The following is a 21,887-nucleotide window of genomic DNA, read 5'->3' on the forward strand; positions in this document are numbered from 1 at the left end:
TTAGTACAAAGAACTGTCGGAGTTCAGCAGGCTAAAAGGAGTAGGGAGCTTCTTTTTAATTTGAGGTCTTGCCACCCCAACTGCCGGCAGGTACAAGGTGCTGGCTGACTTCTGTCTGTTCTTATTGGTGCCCCAACTCAAAAAGGAAAGCTTCTTTGAGACTTTCTTGGTTTTATCATTTTTGTCATCATCATCTATGGCTAAGCAGATCATGGAGTAAGTCTTCTGCATTCCCACGGAGTATGTGGCACACTTACTATGCTGTACATAGAAAAAGAGAAAAAAATGTGTTAGATGTGGCTGAGATAGCTAATAAAGTTTGAGACTCACATTCTGCACTTATGAAACTTGGGTAACCAATGCTTTTATAGACTTTAGCCCTTAAAAGTATTCTTTTTGTACTCAGGGTTAAACCTAGGGACATTCTACATCTGAGCTACACCCACAGACCTTTTTCAATTTTTATTTTTTACTTTATAATTTTTGAGGAGCTGAGGATTGAATCCAGGGGCATTCTACCTTTCAGCTACACCCCCAGACCCATTTTGTTTTTTATTTGGAAAGAGGGTCTCACTAAGTTGCAGAAGGCCTCAAGTAGCTGAGGCTGGCTTCAATATGTGATCCTCTTGTCTCAGCCTCTTAAGTACTGCGATTACAACTGTGTACTACCATGTGCAGCTCAGATTTAAGATTTCAATCTATGCCAGTAGGTATAGATCAATTTCATTTCCTTTAAAGACAATCTAGGATCCATCATGAAGACACCACTATTAACTTCTTTTCCCCCTTTAAAAACACCGTGGCATGAGCCGGGCCTGGTGGCGCACGCTTGTAATCCCAGCATTCAGGGGGGCTGAGACCGGAGGATCGCAGTTCGCGGCCAGCCTCAGCTACTTAGTGAGGCCCTCTGCAACTCAGTGAGACCCTGTTTCAAAATAAAAGAATAAAATATAGGGCATGGGGTGTAGCTTGGAGGTTGAATGCCTCTGGGTTCCATCCCCAGGCCCACAAAAAATAAAAAAATAAAATAAAAAATAATGGCAAAATATATAACATAAAACACAACATTTTAATCATATTTAGGTGTACAATTCAGTGGCATTATATACACTCACAATGTTGTACAGCCAACACCATCTATCCCCAAAACATTTTTCATTTTCCTTAGCTGACACTCTAGTACCTTTGAGAAAACGTAGGACTCAAGTAGGAAATCTAAGGGAACTTGTTTTCTAAATCCCCTAAGGTTGGCGTAACATTGAGATGGTTTTCTTCATCAGATGTTTAATGAATATCTAGTATGTTCCAGGACCTAAAAACGGACCAGTATTGAGATGTACATACAATATAGCCTCAGTGATTGTGTACAATATTCGTAAGTCTTAGGAGAAAACTGGATTCAGCAACAGAGAAGAGAGTTGTTTACTGTCCTTTCCCTGGAGAGTTTGATTCCTTTGGGTGAAGATTCTTCTCCCTTTCTATACAGCTAACCGGTAATGACATCAGACTTTAGGGAGCGTGCCCATCTTTGACCTGCTAAGCATCCGCAGTGCCTTGTTCTAACCACTCTTTTAACGGTGCTAAGCAAGGAAGGAAGCCATCCTGTGAAGGCAAAGGGAGCTCCAACATCCAGCCCTGTCTTTGGGGTGGGGCAGGAGCTGTGGGTGGGTGAGAGGCATGCATATGGAGGCAGCCTTGGTCACACTGGGCTGCTGAATCATTCCCTCAGTTCTGGCTCTGCAAGGTGACCCTGGGGAAGTCCTTTGAGGGGACTTTCGCTTGGGACATTCCCGCTTGCTGCTCAGGATGTCTGGCATCAGATCTGTGGTTCTGGAAGAGGGCAATGAGTAGAGACTTCCAGGTACCAGTCCAGGGATCTGGAACCTATAACCACTCTAAACACCCTCATTTTGCTTCTGTACTCCTCTGGCCAGATGTCAGCTCCAGCTGAACTCTGCCCTCTGCCTCCACCTGGCTTCAAGCAAACAGCTGCATTTTGCTGGAGGCTATGAACCAAGAGAAATTCCAATCCTGACCTCAAACCTCTGAAGAGGCGCCCCTTTACCTGGCACCACGACTCTCTTCTCCCTGGATTCCTGTTTCTGTCCTCTCTTCTCTTCCAGGCCTCTCGTCTGGTAATCCCTGCCTTACTCTTGATTGCAACTGTCCCCAAAGACCACGGCCCTCTCTGCCTGGATTCCACTCCCTCTTCTCCAGGCATCCCCCTCCTCCACTCCTGCCTCGCTGACCTTGCCCATCAGCCAAAGCTACTACTACTTCTAACTGACCTCTGAACACTTGTGGGGTCTTAAGGTTCGGTTCACAGCCCTTGTGGGAGATTTCACCTAGTCTCATAGCTTTACTATCTCCACGCTGATGACTCCTAAATACTGACAGAGCTCTGACTTCTTCCTTGAAGATATGAACATTCCACTGCTTGCTTGCTTTGCAGTTATACACAAATGACAAAAACAGCATCTGAAACACCCAAAACAAAACTCTTGCTTTCTTTCTCCTCCACCTCCCTTAACTCCAGTTCCCCATCATTACTGAAAAAGAACTAATGTCCATGCAGCTGTTCAAGCTAAAAACCGAGGCGTACTTCCCTGTCCTCCTCCTCTCTCTCTCTTTTCCCCCCTGCAGTATTGGAGGTTAAACCCAGGGGCTATCTTCCTCAAACTACACTCCCAACTCTATTTATTATTCTTTATTTTGAAACAGGGTATCACTAAATTGCAGAGGGCCTCACTAAGTAGCTGAGGCTGGCCGCAAACCTGGATCTACCTGTCTCAGCCTCTCAAGCTCTCAAGTACTAGGTGCCACCATGTCTGGCTCTCTTTTTTTTTGGGGGGGGGGGTAATAGGGATTAAAACCAGGGGCATCCATTAGCCCTATTTTACTTTTTACTTTGAAACAGGGTCTAGCTGGGCATGGTCTAGCTCAACAACCTAGCAAGACCCTGTTTCAAAATTAAAATAAATAAATAAATAAATAGGGCTAGGGCTAGGGTGTAGCTTGAGGATAGACTCAATCCCCAGTACCACACACACAAAAAAAAAAAGAAAAAAAAAAGAAAGAGAAAACAGGTTCTTACTAAGTCTCTAAATTGCTGAGGCTATCCTTGAACCTGTGATCTTCCCAAGTACTAGAGTAAAAGAGGTTTCAACTTCCCAAGTACTAGAGTAAAAGAGGGGTACCACTATGTGATCCTCCTGTCTCAACCTCCCAAGTACTAGAATAAAAGAGGTGTACCACTATGCATGGCTCTGTCCACCATCTTCTTTTTTTTTTTTTCCCCCCAGTGCTGGGGAGTGAACCTAGGGACTATACCCCCAGCCCTATTTTTTATTCTTTGTGTGTGTGTGTGGTGGAACCTAGGGCCTTTCTACTACCTCCGGGCTATATTCCCAGACTTATTTTATATTTTATTTGGAAACAGGGTCTCACTAGGTTGCTGAGAGCCTCACTAAGTAGCCAAGGCTGGCTTCAAACATGTGCGATCCTCCTGTCTCAGCCACCCTCCTAGCTTCACCCAGCTTTTATTCTTTATTTTGAAACAGGGTCTTAACTAAGTTGCAAAATGCCTCACTAAGTAGCTGAGGCTGCCTACAAACCTGTGATCCTCCTGTCTCAGCCTCCCAAGCACTGGGATTACAAGCGTGCACCACCACGCCCGGCTCACCATCTTCTTGACAGGAACAATCCACAAATCCCTGTCAGCTCTAACTCTAAAATATGCCGTAGGCACATCCTCCTCTCCACCCTCAAATGCCACCCCAAGTCTAAACCACTAACAGCACTGGCCTGGATGACTGGACAGCCTACATCCAGGCAGCCAACAACCTTCTAAAATAAACTTCACCTCATGTGCTTTGGCCTTCCTGAAAGGTTCAGTGGCTTCTACACTCCTACCACTGCGCACGGCCCTGCCCTCCTGCCCTCCTTCCCTCTCCCTCATCACAGTGCTCTCACCCAAAGGCCCGCCTTTCGTCCTGATGGAAGCTCATTTCTATTGCAGGTCTCTACGCCTGCCCAAAGCCCTCTTCTACACTTTTCAATGGCCCCTTCCTTCTCACCACTCACATCTCAGTTCCAGCGCAGTCTAGGAGTGTTTCCCCACCCCCCAGACATTCAACCATACAACAACTTTTGCTTCTTCTCTCCTCCACCTCCCTTTCCTTTGGTTCCACATCATGAAAAAAAGGAAAAAAAAAGAAAAAGAACCCGCTGCCCATGCAGTCGTTCAAGCCCATTTGTTTAAGTGGTTTTCTATTCTTCATAGTACTTATCAAAATCATAACCATATATTTGTTTGTCCAGTGGCAGGAACCGTCTCTGTCAAGTTCAAACCAGAGTTTCAAACCTAAGAGTGTGTCTGGGAGTAGTCCTGTGGCCAGGTGGTGGTTTGTCCCCAGTGCTTCATGTGCTGGGAGTTTGGTCCTTGGTGTGGCAATGTGGGAGGTAGGACCTTTAAGAGGTGGGCCTAAGCCGGGCGTGGTGGCACACACTTGTAATCCCAGTATTTGGGAGGCTGAGACAGGAGGATCACAGTTTGTAGACAGCCTCAGCTACTACTTAGTGAGGCCCTTTGCACTCAGTAAGACCTGTTTCAAAATAAAGAATAAAAAATAGGGCTGGAGGTGTAGCTTGGAGGTAGAATGCCCCTGGGTTCCATCCCCAGTACTGCAATAAGAAAAAAAGAGGGTGGGCCTAGTAGGAGGTTCTTAAGTCAACTGGGGGTGAGCCCATGTGAACCCGGTGGCTCTGGCCTCCTGTCTTTCAATGGGAGCACTCTCTTTTGCACATGTCCCTGCCGTGATACTATCTGCCATGACATCCTCCCCACAGGCCAAATCCATGGGGCCGCCTGATCTTGGACTTTCAGCCTCCAAAACTGCACTAGATAAATCTCTTTTCTCCATAAGCAGTCTGATTCAGGTATTTCATTAGAGTGAAAAACTAACATGGGTACACATCAATGTTTGCTGAATGAGTAAATGTTGTAGAGGCAACAGTCTAAGGTACATTAAGTGTGACAAAGTACAGAAGAGAACCTATGCCATGACTCCTCCTATTAGGAAAATATTAAAGGATACAACTATGTACGCAAACTTTCAGAAGCATAAAACACTCCCTGAGATTTCATGGGAGATGGCTAACACTGCCTGAGGTGTGGAGAGGGACTTCCATGAGTCCCCTTGACCCCTTCCACATCATCTGAACTTTTTTTTTTTTTTTTTTTTTGCCATGTTGGGGAACCCAGGGCCTCACCCATGCTAGACAAGCACTCTACCACTAAACTACCCCCCAATCCTTTCTTTTGAATTTTAACACTCAGTACATTGCCACGGCTGGCTTAGACTTGCAATCCTCAGGCTGCCTCAGCCTCCCGAGTAGCTGGGAGGGTGTAGAACCTTTTTAACATGAATATGCATCACTTCAACAATCAACCATCATGTAATCAGAAAACAGATCAACTGATTGCTTTATCTACAGGATTAATAAGTTTTCAAATTTTCTCTTTGGCCCATGGTGAGCACAGCCCAGCATGGACAAACTTAAGAGTTTAGTTGTTTGCGCCATGACATGCAGGTGCGAGACAGAGGACCTAGTCAAACCTCTGGAGACACACTCACATCAACCTCCCTCCACTTTGCTGTTCACTGCAGGGATGCTTGTGCTCACCATGGATGATGAGGAATCCAGGAGGCTCACGACTTTCATCTCAATCTTGTCTTCGCCAAAGCTCTTCAGCAATTTCATAACCTCGCTAACTGTCGACCACTTACAATCGATGCCTTGAGCGGACACTATATAATCTCCTTCCTTGGCTCCTGCCAGCTACAAAAGTATTATTTAGATAAAGGTCAGTGTTTCGGATGCTTTCCCTAATGTGAAAGCTAAGGAGAAATGAGTCATAAGAGGAACTCCAGATGAAAAAGCAAATCCTATAGAGGAGCAAACAAGACAAGCTAACTGAGGGAATGGGAGGGGAGAAGAAGGAAACTCTCTAAAACACACGATGTACTTAAACATATGGAAGTCAACCACTAAGCCAAGCATGGGAAGGAGGGAATGGGGTGGGCACTGGGTAGGGGCTAACTGGGTGATGTGTGCATGTATGTCTACACAAGGTTTTTAACCCCATTATGATGTATGAATACAATGCACTAATAAAAAAAATTTTTTTTAAATCCTTGAATCAGTTCCCAGACTCATGGACAAAGTAAACATTTGTGTATGTTTGCTTCAAGAAAGCAAAAACCTATTTGTCTCTCTTTGCACATGTAGTGCCCAAAAGGTCTTTCATATCAAGTCAACATACCAACTTTGTTTGTTTACATTTCTTCATATCAAGTTGACACAGAGGAACCCGAATTTCATCACCTGGATATGTGCCTGGGCTGCCTGCTTTGTATTTTCCCAGCCTGACTCTGAGTGAAGCTGTGTGGGTGCCCCATCTAGCCAGTGGCAGGCTTACCGCGGCAGAGCAGAAAGGATCCAGGAAGTGGACCTGAACTGGAGCGTTTCCTCGCAAGGTGAACCCCAGGTCCCCTTCTTCTGCAGTGAAGTGAATGTTTCGGGGAGGTGTCCACCTCTTGTTAGCCGAAAACACAGACAGAGGGCCCTTTGGAAGAGAGCATCATAGATGAAGGGGTTGAAATGTATGAAACTTTTTTTTTTTGAGACAGAGCTTCTTATGCTACCCAGGTCAGCCTGGAACTCATGGGCTCCAGCAATTGCCCTGCCTTGGCCTCCAATTAGTTGTTACTATGGGTGTGTGCTACCATGTCTGTCTCTAGATGAGACATCTGGGAGGTAGAGGCAATGCTGCACCTTCAAGCCTTGTTCAGAACCCAGGGACACCATCTGGGGCAGTATGTATCCCCACATTCATACAGGAACACTAATAGCCATTTTCTCTAACACAGTATATGTAAAATAGAAGTCTCTTTTAGAATATATCTTAATTTAAATTATCCCAAATAAAACCTCTAATATAAAAATCTAAAATATCTAAAAGTAGCTCTTTACATGTGCTATGGTCTAAATGCTTGTGCCCCCGCTTTTTTTGCTTTAGAATAACAAAAAATATTTTACTAAAACATAAGATTTCCAGAAGTTTCCAGACAAGCCATACAAGATGGTCACAAGGTCTCTCTGAAGGAGGGATCTACACTAACACTGTCACACTGTTTTAGTGAGGGCTGTGCTGTTCTTAACATTCTCATTCCAGTTCAAACAATCAAGCTCCTCACCTATAGCGTCTGATAAAGTCAGACTTGGTTACAGAGGATATGCTGCATTTAACCAATGCGCTTAGAACACTCGAAAAGGGGGGAAAGAAGCCTGTAAGATTAAAATAAAAACACCTTTCCCCTAAAAAATTTAAAGAAAAACGCCCATAACCCTAGTGGCTAACCCTGACAACTACCTTCATTCACAGTGCTCTATACTTAAACCATGATGGGGGAATAAGTAAAAGCAGAGTCACTGAGTTTTTTTGTTTTTTTCTGTGGCACTAGGGATTGAACACAGGAGCACTTTGCCTCTGAGCTATACTACCAGCCCTATGTTTTTATTTTTTGGAGCTGAAGATTGAACAAAGGGGCATTCTGCCTCTGAGATACACCCCTGGACCCATTTTATTTTGAAACAGGGTCTCTAAGATGTGGAGAGTGTAAGTTGCTGAAGCTGACCATGAACCTACCATCCTCTGTCTCGGAATCCCAAGGATTAGGATTGCAGGTGTGTGCCATCACGCCTGGTGAGCCACTGCTTTTAAATGCTTTGCAATGCTCCAGATGAAACTTCTAGCCTTGGCACATGTTTTACAACAATGAATCAGGACAAGACATAGATTTGCTAACGGGCATTTAATCACCAAAGACTCAAGATGTCTAAGCTTTTATTCTGCAATGTTTCTCTTAAGACTATGGCCATTAATTGCCAACAAAAAAGCAAGAAGTCTTGGCAGAACAGGAGAAGTGATACACACTTGGTAAGCAGATCGATTTAAATATTGCTCATGGCATATAGCCCAGTTCTAGCTGCCTCTACGGCTTGGGCTTCCTTGGTCTTCAACTGCTCTGCTATATCATTTGCTAATGGGTCATCAAGATGAGGAACACTTAACAAGCCTGGATCAACAGCAGACTATGCAGATCTGCAATGCTGGGGACCACTTATTTTTCAATATATCTAATCTTGAGCCCAGTGCGGTGGCACACACTTGTAATTCCAGTACTTGGGAGGCTGACAGAATGATCACAGGTTTGCAGCCAGCTTCAGCTATTTAGTGAGGCCCTCCACAACTTAGTGAGACCCTGTTTCAAAATAAAGAATAAAAGCTGAGCATGGTGGTGCATGCTTGTAATTCCAGCATTCGGGAGGCTAAAACAGGAGGATCACGATTCACAGACAGCCTCAGCTACTTAGTAAGGTCCTTTGCGATTCAGTGAGACCCTGTTTCAAAATAAAGAATAAAAAATAGGACTGGGAGTGTAGCTGAGAGGTAGAATGTCCCTGGGTTCCATCCCCAGTACCACACACACAAAAAAAGAAAAAACTCAGTGACTCTGCTTCTACTCATTACACACACACACACACACACACACACACACACACACACGCACGATCTTCCCAACTTGTCTACATTTTGGTCATGAAATGTACTTCAGGTTCTTCCAATGGGTATTCTTCCGGAAGGAATAGTTCAAGTTTACAAGTCCCTCCCTCAAGAAGGGAATCCTGGGGGCCATCAATGACTATATGAAAATAATGGGTGTTAATCTCATCTGGTTCTACCAGCAAATGCTGGGTTTCCTTGATGGTCCTGCAGGGCAGCCCGGCTATCTTCTCTCCCCAAAATTTGTTTGTTGAAACCTAATCACCAATATGATTATTAGGAAGTGAGGCCTTTTAAGAGGTGATTAGGTCATAAAGTGAATCCCTCATTAAAAGAATTCGTGTCCTTTTAAGTGGGCTCAAAGGAGCTCATTCGCCTCTTCTACCACCTGAGGACACAGCAAGAAGCTGCCATCTGAGAACAAGAAAACCAGCCCTCGCCAGATTCAGAATCGCCAGAACTATGAGACCTAAGTTTGGGTTTTTTGTTTGTGGTAGTGGGGATTGAACCAAGGGGCATTCTACCTCTAAGCTACATCCCCAGCCCTATTTTATTTTTATTCTGAAACAGGATCTCACTAGGTTGATGAGAGTCTTACTACTTGCTGAAGCTGTCCTCAAACTTGTGATCCTCCCGTCTAAGCCTCCCAAGTACTGGGATTCTAAGCGTCACCACCACACCTAGCTAAATTTTGGTTGTTTATAAGCCACCCTGTTTATGGTATTCACCCAGTTTATGGTATTTTGTTATGTGGCCTGTATGGAATAAGAAAATACACTTGTGAAGTTTAAAAACTGTCCCCTCAGTCATTTATGAAATAAGTATTAAACATACCAGCTTCTGGAAGAAGTCTGTTACTGTCACCTTGGAGAACTGGGGTGAAATAATTTCAACCTCTTGCTCGGTTTTAGCTAGAAAAGAAGATCAAAAGTTAAGAATAAGTCTTTCTGTCATAGAAAATGAATTCTTAAAAATTCAGGTCTCCTGTCTTCTCTGGGAAGGGAAGTAAAACAACACTCTCCTAGCCACTAGTCCCTCCCTGGGCTTAGACAGGTAGTATAAAAGATGGAATACTACTCAAGTCCTGGCCCAGGTGACTGGGCCTTCCACTCAGACATCTACTGTAAGCTACAACCTGTTCGGGGCTAGGACAGAGGTTCACACACATTCCACCTCCACAGAGCTCGCTGATATGCTGGTGGACTTCCTCTGGCACTTATAAACCCTACTGAGAAGACTCTGTTTCTGGTGTGGCTCTCACTGAAGTTCTGTGTCTCTCCATGCACAGTCTGGGCACAGCAAGCTTCCTGGTTTTGCTATTCATGTGATGTGAGGGATTGTCAGTTAGCAGTGGCTTTGCCTCCAGCAGGTCCACTGATACCTACAAATCTCTACCAGTATCACTGTAGGCTCAGGCCGACACTTATCAGAAGGCTAGACAGTTTCTAAGAAAGAATCTGAGGGGAGGCTAATTACACATGAACAAAAGTATAAAAAGAAAATCCAGGGAGGGGATGACTGGCCCTAGCCAGGCAAATCACACCCCTCTATCCACAAGAGGACCCTGTGGCCTTTTACAGATACTCTGCCCAGTGCTTGGATCATATAGGCCATTCATCTGCTCAAACGTGGTGCCTGAGCTCAGTGAACAGCACAGCGTTTGCCTAGCATGCTGCAGAGGCCCTGGTTGTGATCCATCCACAGCACAGAAAAAAAAGAAAAAATAAAGCAGTAGAGCAGCGCAGCCTCCACTGGAGCCACACATATCCTTCCCTCCATGAACTCTAAGTCTACCCCTGCCATGGAGGGCCCGTGAAGGGCCACCCCCCGTCCTCCACCCATCATTCCTCACTGACCTGCCCGGCATGAGGGCAGCAGGAACTGTCCAGCTCGTCTGTGTGCTCCTAAACAACGGTGCACACCGTGCCTAGAAGCTGCTCACACATGCTGGTGGTGACGCGAGATGAAGAAAAGAGGGAAAAGAGCAAGTCCAGAAGACAGAACTAGAAGGCACTGCACTTTCAAACCAGGGTGCCGGGAGCAAGAGGCAGGGTTCCCTAGAAGGCAGCTGACATGGAGTGGGACCTTGAAAAGCGTTTAGGCAAAAGGAAAAGTCCCAAGGGTCTCCTGACTAGAGCGACAGCTGAAAACCCAAAGAAGGCACAGGGACCATATAGAAAGGGGTCTAGAGCCAGGTGTGGTGACACCTGTCTGTAATCCAGCCACTCAGGGTGCTGAGGCAGGGGGACCACAAGTTCAAGGCCAGCCTGGACAGCCAGACACACCCTATTTCAAAACAAAATAGAAAGAGCTATGGATATAGCTCAGTGGTAGAGTTCCCCTGGATTTAATCCCCAGTACCATTAAAAGTGGGCTGGGTATAGGGAGAAGGCAAACCAGGGAGAGCTGACTTATGGTGGGAGGTAGGCAGGACTGGGCAAGACCAGCGAGCCAAGCCAAGTTGGTGGTACACACCAGTAACCCCAGGACTTCGGAGGCTGAGAAAGGAGAATCACAAATTTGAGGCTAGTCTTGGCAACTTAGTAAGAATGTTTCAAAACAAAAAATAAAATCAGGCTGAGCATGGTGGGAAATGCCTGTAATCTAAGCGTTTGGGAGGGCTGAGACAGAAGGACTTCAGGTTCAAGGTCAGCCTCAGCAACTAAGCATGACCCTTAGCAACTCAGTGAGACCCTGTTTCAAAATTTTAAAAGGCTGGGGGTATATCTCAGAAGTAGATGCCCCAGAGAAGGAAGAGGAGAACAGTGAGCAGAAGGGCTCAGGGAGGCAAGATCAGGACCAAGGTGGTGACACCCAGTGTCAAGGGAGGAGTGGCAAGGGGCAGGAGAGCAAGCAGGGCTGTGAAAGATCCCTGAGCACGAAGCCCCTGGCTGTGGGACGGAGAAGATGGAAAGACCAGGGCAGGAGCAGTGCTGCCCCCTCAGGGCCAGGCACTCGGTGAGAGCTGGCGGGGCCCCTGCAGGTGAGCCAGTGCAGGCGTAGCCAGGGTGCCGGCCTCCCATGCAGGACACGCTCCACTCGTGCAGGTGCCTTCCATGCGGCACACACAGTCCTACCCACTCACAAACAACATCGGGAGCGTCCATCAAGTTCAGGAGGTCGTCATCCTCTTGGTGCTGAGCGTACTTGAGCCGAGAGCGCTGGTGTGCAGCCGACAGCACCTCCTGGAGTACCTGGAGGTCGCGCAGCTTCTTGCACAAGCTAGCCTCCCTCACTGACTCCTCGTGGTGCCGGACAGCTCTGCGCAGGTGGCACTTTCCTGCAGGCAGAAAGACACCACCCACATGGCATGTGAATACATCAGGGAGCCAAAGAGGATCCGTCAGAAAAGATGGCCCTCCCTGTTGTAAAAGAGTCACCTGACAGCTCACCCCTCAGATGTGTAACATGTTCATTTATGTTCTAGGCTCTATAGACAACAGCAAGGATCAAAAAGTTACCCCTGAACTCATGGTTGGAGACAGATAGTTAACAAGCAAAGAAATATGCAGTGGGTCTTGTGATCACAAGGTTATGGAGAAAAATAAAGCAGGGCAGGCAGGGGTGGTGAAAGATGATTGGAAAAGAAGACTTATTCTTCTACAGTGGGTGATCATGGAGGGTTTTTTGAATAAACTTCTGTTTCTCTGATTTGTTTATTTTGCTTTTTATTTCTTTTTTATATTTTTTTTAATTTGGAAACAGGGTCTCACTAAGTTGCTGAAAGCCTCACTAAGTAGCTGAGGCTGGCTTCGAACCCATGCGATCCTCCTGTCTCAGCCTCCTAAGCGCAGGGATTACAAGCGTGCGCCACCACACCCAGCTTGCTTTTCATTTCTTTGATAAGGTAACCTTTGAGCAGAGCCCTTAAGGAAAAGGAGTGAAAGCTATCTTTGAAAAATGGAACAAGTGCAAAAGTCCTGGGGTAGAAATCTGTACAGATTGTCAAGAATAACAGGAATGAGGGGTACAGCTGGAAGGAGTGAGGCTGGGACTGAAGGGTAGGGAAAGAGGTCACAGAGGAGAAGGGGCCAGGGCACACCTGACCTCCCAGGTCAGGGTAAAAACTCACTCATCCTACCCTGGGTGAAAGGTGGGAGCCCATGGGGATGTGAGCAGAACACTAAAGTGACTGGTCTCTGCAGGAAGAGGGAAACAGGGAGCCCGGTTATGAGCAGGGCAAGCTGCAAAATCACTCTGGGCCTGTTTCCTCCGTTTAACAATGCAGATCCCACCAGAGATGAGCTAAACACTAGAAGCATGTGACTTCATCCACAGTAAGACTTGAGAAGTTTTCTAACTATAGTCAATGGAGTTTGCTAATCAAATATAAAGTGAGAAAGAAAGAAGGGCAGAGTGAGCCCCAGGTTTCTACCAAAGCATTTTGCGGATGGAATTGCCACAGCCCCGCCATGGGGAAGCTGTGGGGGGCGGGGGCGGTGGGCAGGTTTGGGTGCTGGAGGACATCAGGTTACATTCTAAGATGTAGCAGAGACTGAACCACAGCAAATCAGCACTGTGTCTTCCCCCTTGAGGTGAAGGGCCATGCCATAGCCACTATGGTGCTGGGAGACAGCCCAAGCTCTGGCTCTAAGGCAGGAAGAATGGGCACGCATGGGACCGTGAGAGCCCATCCTGGAGGCCCTGGGAGGCGAGAGAACCATACTTCATGACTCCTGAATCCACAGAGGCCCTGATGACTCTGGCTGTCCACCTTCCAGGCCCTCCCCGGGGGGCCCTTCTGGGCTGCTCATGAACAGCACTGGCTGACCACAGCCTGGTTCCAGAGGCTGGGCCCACACGCACCCAACTGCCGGCGCTGCTGGTCATTCTTCAACGTGGCTAAGGGTGTCAGCCCCTCTGGCATGTGGTCATAGAGTTGGGACAGGCACTTCTCCTGGTGGTCCTCATCTGCTCCTGGCTTCACTGCAAGGAGAGCAGTGGGTAAATCTCCTCTAGCTCTGGAGAAGGAGCCACAAAACCAGAGATGTCTCCTCTGGCCAAACCACCAGCTTCTTTCTCCTCCAGTCTTATAAGGCATCTGGGGTAACGGTCTCCTTCCTACTTGTAGATGTGGCCTAGGCAATCTGGGCCCCAGTCTTTGCTCTCTCAGGGTTCCCGATTTGGCCCTGATCACACACTCTCTACCTCCTCCAAGTCATCCGCTGTGTGGAACCTCCTAGCACAGCCCAACACCTCTGTGGATCCCATGCCTATGATGAGGCCCCTCCCTACTTCAGCCTCCTCACGCTCCCTGGAGCTGCCCTTGGGAACCTCACCTGCCACACACCACCACACTCTCAGCCTCCATTCCTGTGCTCACACACTGCCTGCTCTTAGCTGTCCCTTCCCCCCATGCAGCAGGAAAAGCCCACCTCAAACATCAGCACTTGTGTGTGTGTGTGTGTGTGTGTGTGTGTGTGTGTGCACACGCTGTACTGGGAATTGAACATTCAGCGGCATTCTACCTCTGAGCTACACCCTTAGCCTGACTTTATTTTTTATTTGAAAACAGGGTCTCGCGGGGCATGGTGGCGCACGCTTGTAATCCCCGCACTTGGGAGGTGGAGACAGGAAGATCGCGCTGGTTTGAAGCCAGCCTCGCTGGCTTAAGAGACCCTGTTTCCAAATTATAAAATAGGTCTGGGAGTGTAGCCTGGCAGTAGAAGGGCTTCCAGGAACCCCAGTTAAAAAAAAAAAAGAAAAAGAAAACAGGGTCTCACTAAGTTGCTAAACCTGAAATCCTCCTGTCTCAGCCTCCCAAGTGCTGGGATTACAAGCGTGTACCACCACGCCCCGCTAAGCATCATCACTTCTGAGAAACCATCCAGAAGCCCAAGAAGTCCACCTGCCTCACTCAGGTCTCCACAGCATTTACTGTGGCATTGGATTTCTATGTTTACCTGTCTTTCGAGCCCAATAAACCATATACCAGTAAATAACAGCTAACTCTTTCATGCAGCCTCCAATTCAGGCTATGCATACAGGCACTTAGTTTTCACAACACCCCTGCTAGGTAAGTTCTTCTGCATCTCCACTTTGGAGATGAGAAAATTGAGGCTCATGGTAGCTAAGTAATTTGTCCAAGATAACATGGCTAGTCAGTGGTAGAGCTGAGATGCCGACCGCAGTGCTCTGGATCCAGAAGCTGTCTAATTACTCCCCTGGCTATCTCGATTAGTATTAGTTACATAAAAATAAATCCCACCTAGCCAGGCATGGTGGCACACACTCATAATCCCAGCACTCGGGAGGCTGAGACAGGAGGATACCAAGTTTGCAACCAGCCTCAGCTATTTATGAGGTGCCCTCAACTTAGTGAGACCCTGTTTCAATATAAAGAATTAAGCTGGGCATGGTGGCAAATACTTGTAATCCCAGCATTTGGAAGGCTGAGACAGGAGCATCTGGGTTCACAGACAACCTCAGCTACTACTTACTGAGGCCCTTTGCAACTCAGTGAGACCCTGTTTCAAAAAAAAAAAAAAAAAATAGGGCTGGGGATGTAGCTCAGAGGTCGAATGCTCCTGGGTTCTACCCCCATTACTGCAAAAAAGAATGTGTGTGTGTGTGTGTGTGTGTGTGTGTGTGTATTAATTAATGTAATTTAATTATATATATAATTAACATATAATTAAAATAGGGCTAGGGTGTAGCTCGGAGATAGATACGTGCTATTCCAGTGCAAGTATCAAATTAATGCAAAAAAAATCTGTGGTGAATAAATCAAAATTTCATTTTTGCCTCAGGCTCTAATAGGGTTCAGCACAGATCTGTGACTATGATTCCTGTCTTTATTCAAAATATCAGCTGGGCTTGGTGGCACACACTTGTAATGCTAGCATTTGGGGGCTAAGACAGGAGAAATGCAGTTTGAGGACAGCCTCAGCTACTTAGCGAAGCCCTCTGCAACTCAGTGAGACCCTGTTTCAAAGTAAAGAATAAAAAACAGGGCTGGGAGTGTAGCTCAGAAGTAGAATTCCCCTGGGTTCCATTCCCAGTACCACACACACCAAAAAAAAAAAAAAAAAAAAATTCAATCACAGATTTTAAACATTAATTTTGAAGCCGGGCATGGTGGCACATGCTTGTATTCCCAGTGCTTGGGAAGCTGAGTCAGGAGTATCACACAGGTTCGAAGCCAGCCTTGGCTACTTAGTGAGGCTCTTAGCAACTTAATAAGACCCTGTTTCCAAATAAAGTATAAAATAGGTCTGGGAGTATAGCCTGGGGGTAGAAAAGCCCCTGAATTCTACTCCCAGTACTACACACATGCGCACACACACACACACACACACACACACACACACTACTAATCAAATAAAATAAACATTAATTTTAATTTCAATTAAAATGCTACCCTTATTGGGCATGGTGGTACACACTTGAAATCCCAGTATTTGGAAGGCTGAGACAAGAGGATCGCGGTTTGTAAACAGCCTCAGCTACTTAGTGAGGCCCTCTACAACTTAGTGAGACCTTATTTCAAAATAAAGAAAAAAAAAATAGGGCTGGGGGTATAGTTCAGAGGTAAAATGCCCCTGGGTTCTACAACCAGTACCGCCAAAAAAAAAAAAAAAAAAAAAAAAAAAAATTGCTACCCTTAGGGCCAGGGTTTAGCTCAGTGGTAAAGTGTTTGCCTAGCACACACAAAGCCACGGGTTCTATTTTTAGCACTGTCAAAATATATGCACACAACTTTAAAATGTTATTTATCTTAATTACTGAGTTTTTGACATCTCTTAGAATTTAGATTCTAGATGAAAAAAAATCATCTGCCTGATCTCAGGTAGAATCAAACTTCCCACTACTGCAGGAATCTATAACCCCTAATCCTGCCCTGGTCTGTGTGCCAGGTGCCTGAGTCAACACGTTCTTCCCACCCTCTGCCTCTCGCCTCTGAGCATCTCTGAGGCAGGATGGCAGCTCACATGCAGCTAACAACCTCCCCCACCAAAGTAACACCCTGACCCAAACCCCAATCCCCAGAGCCCCCAAACCTTACACTGGTGGTCGATGAGGAGGGTGGCGGCAAAGTAGTGGGCCAGAGCCCTGTAGTGGTGGGCCTTCACACAGGCCACGCTGGCCCAGGAGTAGGGGATGTTCTCCTTCACCGGCGCCTGGCTCATGGCTGCATGCAGCTGCTGGTAGACCTCTCCCACCTGAAGCAGAAGGGACAATTGGAAGGGGGACACGGCACAGGGGCCCTCATGAACCCAACTAAAGAAAAAGAGCCCTTTCTTCCAGGTAGCAGCCCCTGCCCGAGGCTGCTCTAGAATCTGGGCTCAATGCCAAGCACCTCCTGGCACTGCTGGCATCAGAGTTAAGAGAAGGATCAGGCAACTGTCATTATGCTGGTTTTCAGGCTAAGCTGCAGATGGAATCAATGATCCATATCTGAAATACTGACATGTGCCAAGAAAACACCAGCCAGCAGCCTCAGTGGGGAGGGCACGCTGCCAGATGGTGGGAACCGCACTGCTTCCAGTGCACCTGCACCAACGTATCCTGCCATCTCCAAAAGTCACAAAAACGGGGAGGCCTTACCTTGGCAGCCTCCTGAGCCACCTTCACCAGGATGAAGAACTCATTTCGGATCCCAGGAAGGCTGAGTTTCTCAAACACATTTTCTTGGGCTTGTGCAAGCATCATTTTGACCAGTACGCTGAGCATGGCAGGGCTCATGTCATAACTTGGAGTATGAGTGAATGTCTCTTTCAAGTAGTTTAAAACACCTGAAATCATAAGTTTTTTCCTCATTAGTTGAGGGTCATAGTTCTTTCACCATGTGCAATAGGAATGACAAAAGCAAAAATTAAAACTGAAACTGGGTGTATACAGAATGCTTTGGCCCTGAGTTCTCTCTCTAGGCACTGGGGAATGAAGGGGTGTGTGTGTGTGTGTGTGTGTGTGTGTGTCCTACAGCTTATATATATATAAGTCTATATGTATACACATACATACATATATACACTGGTGTCCTACAGCATTCTAAAAAAATCTGCTTCTTGATTGCTATTTGGAAAGAATCCAAATGTCCACTGACGCATTAATAGATAAAATGTGGTATATATATAAAATGGGGTTTTCAGCCTTAAAAATGAATGAGGGATCTGGGTGTGGTTGCACACGCTTGTAATCCTAACATTTGGGAAGCTGAGGCAGTAGTATCACAGTTCGTGGCCAGCCTCAACTACTTAGTGAGGCCCTCTGCAACTCAGTGAGACCCTGATTCAAAATAGAAAATAAAATAAAAATAGGGCTATGGGTATAGCTCAGAGGTGGAATGCCCCTGGGTCTCACCCCCAGTACGAAAAAAAAAAAAAAAAAAGAATGAGGGGCCAGATGTGGTGAGTCATACATGTAATTCCAGTGATTTGGGTGGCTGAAGAAGGAGGATTGGAAATTCAAAGCCAGCCTGGGCAACTTAGCAAGACCGTGTGTCAAAATAAAAAGAAATGGGGGTGTAGCTCAGGTAGCTCAGTGGTAGAAAGCCCTGGGTCCAAAAGGAGTAAGAGGCTGAGGGCATAGCCCAGTGGTCGATTACATGCCCAGGATAGACAAGGCCCTGGGTTTGATCCCCAGCACGCTTATCCCAAAAAAGTAATTCAAGCACATGCTACAATGTGAATGAAAACATTATGCTTACTAAGTAAAATAAGCCACTTAAGCCAGGCGTGGTATGGCAGGTCTATAATCCTACTACTTAGGAGGCTGGGATGGGAGGATTGCAGGTTCAAGAACAGCCTCGGGAACTTAAAGTAAAAAAAAAGCCAAGCAGGGTGGCGCACACTTGTAATCCTAGTACCTGGGAGGCTGAGACAGGTTCGCAGCCAGCCTCAGCAACATGTGAGGCCCTCTGCAACTTAATGAGACCTTGTTTAAAAATAAAAGAATAAGCCGGGCGGGTGGCGCATGCTTGTAATCCCCATGCTTAGGAGGCAGAGATAGGAGGATCGCACAGGTTCAAAGCCAGCCGCACGCACTGGCTTAAAAGACCCTGTTTCCAGATAAAAATGTAAAAATAGGTCTGGGAGTGTAGCCCGGAGGTAGAAGGGCTTCCAAGAACCCCAGTACCACCAAAAAAATAAATAAATAAATAAAAATAAAAGAATAAAATGGGGTTGGGGGTGTAGCTCAGAGGGAAAATGCCACAATAAGTAAATAAAATAAAATAAGTAACTAAATATGTAAATAAATAAGGCTGGGGATGTAGGTCAGAGGTAGAATGCCCCTTGGGTACTAAAAAGAAAAGGGAAAAATATTACATGAGCCCAATTAGTGAAATACTTGAAACAGTCAAATTCATAGAGCCAGAAAGAATTAGAGGTTATAACAACTGGGAGAAGAAGCAAAGGGGTGTTACTGTTTAATAGGTATAGAGTTTCAGTCTGAATAATAAAAACATTCCAGAGATGAAAGGTGGTGATGGTTGTACAATAAAGTGAATATACTTAATGCCACTGAACTGTACCCTTAAAAATGATTAAAATGTTAATTTAACTTGTGTATATTTCATTACCCAAAAAAATTGCTTAAAACTGCAGCCACAGCCAGGCATAGTGGTGCATACCTGGAATTCCAGACTTGGGAGGCTGAGAAGAAAGGAGGAGCACAGGTTCAAGGCCAGCATCAGCAACTTAGAGAGATCCTGTTTCAAAAAAAATTTTTTTTAAACAGAAAAATAAGGAAGGCTAGGGGGTAGAGTAAAGCACAGAGGTAGAATAGCCTTGGTTCATTCTCCAGGAGCACCAAAAATAAATAAGAAAAAAAAAAAAGAACAGGCACAATGGTGCAATCTATAATTCCAGCCACTTGGGAGGCTGAGACTGAAGGATCCCAAATTCCAGATCAGCCTGGGCAACTTATCTAGACCCTGTTTCAAAATAAAATTTTAGAGAGAAGAGCTAGAGATGTGGCTCAGTGCAGAGAAAAGAAAGAAAAAAAAAACTGTAAATGATATGTGTATTTTATTGTTTTTTTTAAACTAGATTTGTTTACGTGTTATCAAGGAGGGAAACAGGCTGGCTTCCACCATCCTGGTCTTGCCTGGGACAGACCTGAGGAAGTCCCCCATGACTGGCACATGGCAGAGGTAAAAGCTAAAAGCAAGTGTGTGTGTGTGTGTGTCCCCAGGGGACACACCCAGAAGACCTGGGCCACTCAGAAACACAGAGCTCTTCCACAGGGCCTCAGGAAAGGACCACCCCACCAGCAACCCCAGCGTGTGCTCATTCCTGCTGTAGCCCCAGACCACGTTTTATACTTTAAGAAATTAAATGACAATTGGCCAGTGAACCCATCCAACTGGTTTGTCCGGTTCTGCTGCCCAGTGGCAGAGGGACAGCACCTGCTGCAGGCCACCTGCACCCACACTTGAGGCCATCCTCAAACTTACCACCACTTTCAAGCTTCGCTCTGTCTTGTAATCCCGGTACTTAGGAGGCTAAGACAGAAGGATCATAGGTTTGTGGCCAGCCTCAGCTACTTAGTGAGGCCCTCCACAACTTAGTGAGGCTTTGTTTCAAAATAAAGAATAATACATAGGGCTGGGGGTGTAGCTTGGAGGTAGAATGCCCTTCAGTTCCATCCCCAGTACCACAAAAAATAAAAATAAAAAAATCTTGGAGACAGGTCACAAAGTGTGCCTGCTCAAAATTTCTCAGAAAGATGAGGCCAGGAAAGGATCTCCAGTAAAGAACTTTCTAGCTTTCTTCCCCAAAGCCCAACCGACTTAACACAAGATATTTCACAGTGAGTCAAATGGCGAAGCTGTGGTACTGCACAAGCTTGTGAGGCAGAGTAAGCGTGTAGGAAGGTTCTATGCCGGAGGGATGATGGCAGCACAGAGCAGTCTGTTGAGCAGGGTCGTGCTGTGCGGTGGCCTACGCCATGCTGGTGCCTTGGGTTTGATTTTGTTGCTGGCATTCTACCTCTGAGCTAAACTGTCTGCCCTATTTTATTTTTTATTTTGAAACAGGGTCTCACTGAGTTGCTAAGGCTGCCTTGAATTTACAATCCTATCTTCACCTCCCAAGCACTGGGATTACAGGCATGCACCACCAATCCCAGCTCGGTGCTGCTGCTTTTTCTCACCACCCCCATGCCGAGTGGGACCCAGACGCAGGCACAAAGACCTCATGAACATGTGTAGGCCACACCAGGCTCATCCACTGCACAGTTATAGTGACCCCAGTCCTTTATAGGGCAGCTCTATGTGGATTTTCTCCTCGACCCTGCATTTGATTCATACAAAGAAAAATTTCAGGGTGAATGGTCAAGAAAGGTTAAAATGAAGCTGGCGCATGGTGGTGCACACTTGTAATCCCAGCATTTGGGAGGCTAAGACCGGAGGATTGCGGTTCGTGGACAGCCTCAGGTACTTAGGCCCTCTGCAACTCAGTGAGACCCGGTTTCAAAATAAAGAATAAAAAACAGGCCTGGGGTGTAGCTTGGAGGTCGAATGCCCCTGAGTTCCGTCCCCAGACCCACAAAACAAAAACAAAACAAAAAAAGAAAAGAAAGGTTAAAATGAGTAAAATATTTGAAAACCCTGATAGAGAAAAATATGACAGAACTACTGGGGACCCCAGTACATGCCGCTGTGTGTATGTGAGGAGGCAGAGTAGCTGAGCATTGAGCCCAGGACGTTCACCTATCTTAACCTCCCAAATAACAGGCATGCATCATCACGGACAGCTAGTACGTGTCCTTTGACAGAAGGCTAAGAACACTAACCTCCCTTGGCAGAATGAGTATAATACAAAGGTAAAAAGCCAAGCCAAGTGGTGGTGCACACCTATAATCTCAGCACCTGAGAGGCTGAAACAGAAGGATGTTCAAAGACAGCTTCAGCAATGTGGTGAGACTCTCAGCAACCTAGTGAGCCGTTTCAAAATAAAAAGGGCGGAATTTACAGCTTGGAGGTAAAACATCTCTAGCATTAATTCCCAGTAAAAAAAAAAAGGCATGGAAAATCACGTGGTAATCCCCTTTCTCCTAGGTTTCACTTTTCTTGGTTTCCATTACCCTCAGTCAACTGTGGTGTGAAAATATTAAATTGGAAATTCCAGAAATAGCTCATGAAGTTGAAATAACTTTTATGACAGTATATTTTTATAACTATCCTTTTTTATTAGTTATTATTGCTAATCTCTTGCTGTGCCTAACCTATAAATTAAACTTTATCCTAAGTATGTACGTATCAGGAAAGGCAGTACTGTCTGCAGTTTCAGGCCATCTATCAGGAGTCTGGGAA

The 21,887-nt window shown here is 46.0% G+C and overlaps 1 protein-coding gene across 1 annotated transcript in view; it reads right to left on the bottom strand.

Moving 5' to 3' along the window:
* The window catches only part of RHPN2 (rhophilin Rho GTPase binding protein 2), a gene marked incomplete at both ends in the record, with an annotated part of 72,096 nt that continues 50,209 nt past the window's right edge, over window positions 1-21,887 (bottom strand). The window contains 8 exons of the mRNA XM_080704387.1: window positions 1-261; window positions 5,686-5,841; window positions 6,482-6,628; window positions 9,464-9,540; window positions 11,715-11,909; window positions 13,436-13,555; window positions 16,635-16,791; window positions 17,177-17,364. Coding sequence (XP_080560513.1) covers window positions 1-261; window positions 5,686-5,841; window positions 6,482-6,628; window positions 9,464-9,540; window positions 11,715-11,909; window positions 13,436-13,555; window positions 16,635-16,791; window positions 17,177-17,364 — 1,301 coding nt within the window. The remainder of the gene's footprint in view (window positions 262-5,685; window positions 5,842-6,481; window positions 6,629-9,463; window positions 9,541-11,714; window positions 11,910-13,435; window positions 13,556-16,634; window positions 16,792-17,176; window positions 17,365-21,887) is intronic.

Source organism: Muscardinus avellanarius (assembly GCF_963383645.1).
Source record: "Muscardinus avellanarius genome assembly, chromosome: 10".
NCBI classification, from domain to species: Eukaryota; Metazoa; Chordata; class Mammalia; order Rodentia; family Gliridae; genus Muscardinus; species Muscardinus avellanarius.